The 6637-nt window shown below is 49.0% G+C and overlaps 1 protein-coding gene across 3 annotated transcripts in view; it reads left to right on the plus strand.

Annotated features, from left to right (window-relative positions):
- The window catches only part of DAG1 (dystroglycan 1), a 115725-nt gene extending 110361 nt beyond the window's left edge, over nucleotides 1-5364 (plus strand). For all 3 annotated transcript variants that reach the window (XM_084634284.1, XM_084634283.1, XM_084634285.1), the window contains exon 3: nucleotides 434-5364. In XM_084634284.1, coding sequence (XP_084490410.1) covers nucleotides 434-2842 — 2409 coding nt within the window. In that variant the 3' untranslated portion in view covers nucleotides 2843-5364. The remainder of the gene's footprint in view (nucleotides 1-433) is intronic.
- The last annotated feature ends 1273 nt before the right edge of the window (nucleotides 5365-6637 follow it).

The raw sequence follows: 6637 nt of genomic DNA on the forward strand, positions 1-6637 counted from the left end.
CACAGCAATGGAACAGCCCAAGCCCTGCGAGCCCGAGTTGACTGTCAGAGGCCAGCTCTGGGTGTCTTGCTGTGTAACCACACCCTGGAATTGCACTTGTGCCTTAGCAGAAAATAACATACTTATCCCATATAGTGGTGCCTACTGGTGCTTGGGAGCTTACATCATGGAGACGAGCCCTTTGACAAAGTATTTTAAAATACCTACTGGGTTTGCTCCTCTGTTCAGGCCACTTCAATGTTTTGGGGGCAGATGCATGCAATAAAAATCAATCATGGTATTCTGGCTAGAAATTTACCTTTTACACCTGTTGTGCTTACAAGATCAGTTGTTGATAGCCTGTAACGTAAACATTAATTGTGATCAAACTAGTCTCTTTACTAATTTCTAAAAGGCAACAGTACCTTACCATACCTCTCCTTCTCTTCCATAGATATCTGAAGCGGGGAAAGACTCCTTGCCTTCTTGGCTGCATTGGGAACCGAAGAGTAGCACCTTGGAAGGTCTGCCCCTGGATACTGACAAGGGTGTGCATTACATCTCAGTGAATGCAGGGCAGCTGGAGCCCAATGGAAGTTATGTGCCCCAAACCATCAATGTCTTTTCCATTGAGGTTCACCCTGAAGACCACAATGAACCTCAGTCAGTACGAGTGACTTCCCAAGACCAGAATGAGGCAGCACCATTCATGTGTGGCACAGAGGAACCAGTCACAATCCTAACTGTAATTTTGGATGCTGACTTAACAAAAATGACACCAAAGCAAAGAGTTGAACTTTTAAACCGAATGAAACGTTTTTCAGAGGTGGAACTTCATAACATGAAGTTGGTTCCTGTTGTAAATAATAGACTCTTTGACATGTCAGCCTTCATGGCTGGGCCAGGAAATGCAAAGAAGGTGGTGGAAAATGGGGCCTTACTCTCATGGAAATTGGGATGTTCTTTGAGCCAAAATAGTGTTCCCAACATCAGCAATGTTGAAGCTCCTGCTAAAGAAGGTGCCATGTCTGCCCATCTTGGCTACCCTGTTGTTGGCTGGCACATTGCTAACAAGAAACCTCATCTTCCTAAGAGGATAAGGCGGCAGATCAATGCCACCCCTACACCTGTCACTGCCATCGGGCCACCTACAACTGCTATCCAAGAACCACCAACCAGAATTGTTCCCACTCCCACATCCCCAGCCATTGCTCCACCCACAGAAACAACGGCTCCTCCAGTAAGAGAGCCTATACCGTTACCTAGGAAACCTACAGTTACTATTAGAACAAGAGGAGCCATTGTTCAGACACCAACTCTAGGACCAGTTCAGCCAACCAGAGTAATAGAAGCCACCAGTACTATCCCTGGGCAGATTCGCCCAACGATGACTGGATATGTAGAGCCTACTGCTGTGGTTACACCACCCACAACCACTACTAAGAAACCAAGAGTTACCACTCTGAAACTAGGCACACCATCAACAACAGATTCCTCTACAGCTACAACTCGAAGGCCTACCAGAAGACCCAAAACTCCTCGACCTACCAAGCCCCCTGGCACGACCAGATCACCAATCACTAAGTTGGAAACCCCCTCTCCTCCAACCCGCATACGCACTACCATTAGTGGTCCTTCCCGTGTGTGGGAGCCAAATGAGCCGCCAAGGCTGACAAACCACATTGACAGGGTGGATGCATGGGAAGGCACTTACTTTGAAGTTAAAATACCTTCCGATACATTCTATGATAAAGAAGACACCACTACAGATAAACTACAATTGACTCTAAAGCTGAAAGAGCAGAAAATGGTGGAAGAAAACTCCTGGGTCCAGTTCAATAGCACTAGTCAACTAATGTATGGAATGCCTGATCACAGCCACATAGGTAAGCATGAGTATTTCATGTACGCCACGGACAAAGGTGGCCTCTCTGCAGTGGATGCTTTTGAAATACATGTTCACAAACGGCCACATGGGGACAAGTCTCCAGTTAAATTCAAAGCCAAATTCCATGGAGACCACAATGCAGTGGCCACTGACATCAATAAAAAGATTCAGTTGGTAAAGAAGCTGGCTTTTGCATTTGGTGACCGGAACAGCAGCACCATTACCTTACAAAACATCACCAAGGGCTCCATTGTAGTGGAGTGGACAAACAACACTCTGCCTCTGGACCCGTGCCCGAAAGAACAGATCAGAGCCTTAAGCAAAAGAATCTCTGATGACTCTGGTGGTCCTAGCCCAGCCTTTTCCAATGCCTTAGAGCCAGAGTTCAGGCCCATAAACATATCTGTGGTTGGCTCCGGCAGCTGCAGGCACATTCAATTTATTCCAGTGGCTAGAGATAGCAGGATTATCTCTGAAGCCACCCCGACGTTGCTGGCAGGTAAAGACCCCGAGAAGAGCAGTGAGGATGACGTGTACCTGCACACTGTGATCCCTGCTGTGGTGGTTGCTGCTATCCTGCTGATCGCTGGCATCATTGCCATGATCTGTTATCGCAAGAAGAGAAAAGGCAAACTCACCATTGAAGATCAGGCCACCTTCATCAAGAAGGGAGTGCCAATCATATTCGCAGATGAGCTGGATGACTCCAAACCTCCCCCTTCCTCCAGCATGCCCCTGATCCTTCAGGAGGAGAAAGCCCCTCTCCCCCCTCCAGAGTACCCAAACCAGAACATGCCAGAGACCACCCCCTTGAACCAGGACACCATCGGGGAATATACTCCATTGCGGGATGAAGACCCCAATGCACCTCCATACCAGCCTCCCCCACCTTTCACAGCACCCATGGAGGGTAAAGGCTCCCGCCCGAAGAACATGACCCCCTACAGGTCTCCACCTCCATACGTCCCCCCTTAATGAATAAAAGATTCTTTGCGGAGTAGGGGCCTCTAGTCCCGTGCCAGGGTTGTCTGTAGGGACTGATGGCCTGCAAATCCATTGCCAACCAGAAACACCACTCAGAATCCCAAACCGCAGCCAGCCCCTCTCCGGAAATGTTCGCTCACCAGAGTGCTGGGGAGACTTTGGGACACTGATTTTATTTTTGCCTAACAGCTTTTATTTTATTTTATTCATAGAAATTTCTTCTTGGCTCAAATGTATTTCTGATGGCAGGCTTCTCGACGCGTCCGCGGACTGGTGAAAAGGGAGAGAGATGGCTGGATGTGCAGGCAGCATAGGGGGTGGCACTCTGAGGCTCTGCTGTTTGCCTTTAACACTAACTGTACTGTTTTTTTTTCTATTCACGTGTGTCTAGCAACAGGACATAACATGAAAGATAGCCTACAAATAATGACATTTAAGGGACTTTCTGAAGTCAAGGCTGAGTTTTTACATTTATTCTGCTGTTTACCTAAAGTTGTCTGTGTAGTTTTTGGGACGGGGGAGGGGAAGTACTTTGCTAAAAATCAGCTCCAGAGGTGTTTCAAACCCAGTTAGAGGATGGACCTAGCCAGTGTTTTTATCAGAGGAATCCTATTTTTTCACATATTGTAAAATTGTCATTAGCCTGGGTGTGGGCACCCTTTGCCAAGCGGCCAGGAAACTCCCTGCCTCCACATAGGCTGTTGCTGGCCTGCCGAGATCACCCTGCCCGTCCCCATGCTGCTGGAGAACAGAACTTGGTGCCTCAGAACAGCCTGGAAAACATCCATTGGGTAACAGAGTGGGGCTCAGTCAGGTTCAAAGGGGCAGCATCTCCACGGTGGGCTGCATGGCTGTGGTGTGAGCAGGCCAGCAGTGGGGGGCTCTGCCAGGAATGGGGGAAGGTTTTATACTGCCCCACTTCTCCATGTAAGTAGCAAGTGCTGGGGTTTGACACACTTTGAGGTGTTTTGGCAAAGATGCAATATTTTTATGTAATGTGTTGCTATCTCCTCACTTCTCCTTGAGCATAGTATTGGCACAGCTTCTCATCCATCCCCTCTTACTGTCCCAACCCACTTGTTCTGCACCACCCTCACACTCGCGCGCACATTACGCTGGCGGTTGGGATCTCCGAAGTGCCAGAAATGGCTCAGAGTAAAACTCTCAAATCTAATTTTTTACTAAATTTTTGATAAAGCCTCAAATTGTTTTATTAAAAAATAATTAAAAATGGTAACGCTGACAGCAGTTTGTATGAGCTTAGCTTCATAGTATCAACTCCATGGGACTGGCTGCTTTGCTCACTTTGAGTTCTGTCTCTTAGTCATTGTTAAATAATAGAGCCATGTCTAGGTTTCTTGCCTTTTTAAAATGAACTTCCATCATCTCTCCTGCAAGGTTGGGGTTGCCCTGTAGGCTGCTCCTGTGCTTTTTTCCTTTGAACTAAATCATTTTAAGCATGGATTTTTCTTGACCGTTTGAGAACTATTTTTGGTACATTTAGAGGGAGGAAAAACCCTTTGCAATAATGTGGCCCTGCCCTGGCCAGGGCTGGCTGGGCAGGTTCTGGCTGACTTTGCACACCAAACAGACACTTTAAGCCATATTGACTGTTTTGCAAAGTATGTTTGTGTGCTGACGTGGCCAAGTTACACACCAGTAGGTGACTGGAGAAAATGACCTTCACCTCTTAATTGCTAGGCTGGCATTTCCCATCATCCCTTTTCTCGACTTCAAGGGAGTTTGCCTGTCAAAAGCAAACACTAGTCTAATCTTGTTAGGGCCTTAGCTCAGCACTCTCTGCTTCTGCACCTACAGGGGCATGGGAGGAGTGAGGTCAGGGTGGCTGCAAAGTGCACCTCAGGCAGGGTTTTAGTGGTGCTGGCTTTACCCCACACCAACTGTGACTCCTCCCCCACTCCCCCCTTGCAGGAGTGCTGAAGCTGAGCAGGCTTCCTAAGAGAGCACTGGCCCATCTTTTCCTCTCTGGCAGTAGGGGGAGTGGGAGTGTCGTCACCCAGATGCTCTGCTGGCTTTGTGCTGCGCCTAGAGCTGTGTCTGGAAGCCCTTTGCAGCTGGGAGTAGATTGGGAGGGCTGAGCTGGCAGCGGTACATTTTGGGTGCCTCTTCAGCAGTCCTGAAGTTATCCCCACATGCGCAAGTTGGAACAGACTCCCAAACAGTGCCGTTGTCCCTAGCAACCGCAGCCTTTCCATACTGGCCATGCGCAGGCGCACATATGTCAGGCCTGGGCCTACCTGTCACCATAGAAACTGGAGGCGAAGGGGCAGTGAACAGAATAATAATAATGGCATTCTCAGCGGCCGCCTTCCCCCTAGCACCAGTGCTGTTTGTTTATGCCACTAGACACTGTAATGGTGAGAGAGACTTGTATTAAAAAAGTGTTCACCAACTACTGCTGTGTTTTTATTCCTTGTATGATTATTTTAAAGATGTTTTCTGTATTCTGTAAAGAATCCTATCAACTAAATAAACCCGTGTACTTTACTACACCGCAGTGGGCTCACGCACTCTTCCTCCGCTGCTGGCCGCAATCGTGAGGCGTCACCCACCCAGCAGGCTCCTGGGGTAGAGCAACTGCTGTGGTGTAATTCCAGGCCCAGCAGAGCTTGGGGGCAGCTCTCAGAGGGTATTCTGCCGCTAGCTGTGGGACGTGGGGGCTTTTACTAAGAGCTGCTGGCTTGCCCTCAGTTGTGCCTGGTGCTGCAAGGCGGGGTGTGTAAGTCTGTCTGTCTAGATGAGAGCCTCTCCCATTTGTGTGCTCTCTAGGAAAGAGTGAAGCAGACCGAGAATACAAGCTCTTGAGTTACTGCAGGGAATCCCAGTCTGCCACCAGCATGCAACCGAGAGGTGCTGGGTACACATCAGACCCGCCACTGCCCTTAGGGCCACGGGTGTGACTCCCACTCATCCATCTGTGCAAGTCCATGGAGACTTGAGCCCTTAACCCTTTATCTCCAGAGCAGAGCATGGGCAGCAGTGATGCCAATTCACCCCCATGCCATGCTGGGCCTTAGTCCTGGCCTGAGGGGCCCACTAGATGGAGACAGGAATCCCAGACAGGGTTTGAATGAGATTTTAACCAGTTCAGTGAAGCACTGATTTGAACACAGCCCAGTGGGGCTCTGTTCATGCAGCGGCTATTTGGCTGTTGTCACTAACTCAGCTGTCCACAGAAAGTCGGTGGTTCGCTCTCCACAGGGAATTGTACATTTGCTTTCTCTGTGTGCTCACAGCACAAACCTTGCTCGTCCTATCAAAAACAAGACTGTGACCAATCACATTAAAGTAGCTGAGATTTCAAATGCTTGGTTACATTTTGAGAAAATGGGGATGAGTTTGTGCATCAATCACCTGTTCGCAGGGACCCACTCGGCTCTAATTCAAGCTGCTGAGCACCTGGCATCTCGGGCCCACAGTGCTTGCCGGTCCATGCCCGACCCCCAGCTAATCAGAGCAGCTGGGCTGTGCCCTGGCAAGGCAGTGAAGGTCTAGCACAGGATCAGTTCTGCCCCTGCCCTAGACTCAGACAAGTGAGGTGAAGCAAAAGGCTCCATACATCCCATTACTTTTCTCCACAACCTTGTGTACTCTGAACATGGCTTCCATCCACTGTGTGTGTCATGATACCAGCTCTCCTGAACTACAGAGAAGCGTAGACCCAAAACTTCACTGGCACCAGAGCACTAGTAAAAGGCAAGTTTGAGTGGTAGGGAGAAGCCGGATGTGAGGAAAGGAGAGCTGCTGCCATTAGAGCAGGCAGAG

The sequence above is a fragment of the Lepidochelys olivacea genome, assembly GCF_965140295.1.
Source record: "Lepidochelys olivacea isolate rLepOli2 genome assembly, chromosome: 7".
In the NCBI taxonomy this organism is placed as follows: domain Eukaryota; kingdom Metazoa; phylum Chordata; order Testudines; family Cheloniidae; genus Lepidochelys; species Lepidochelys olivacea.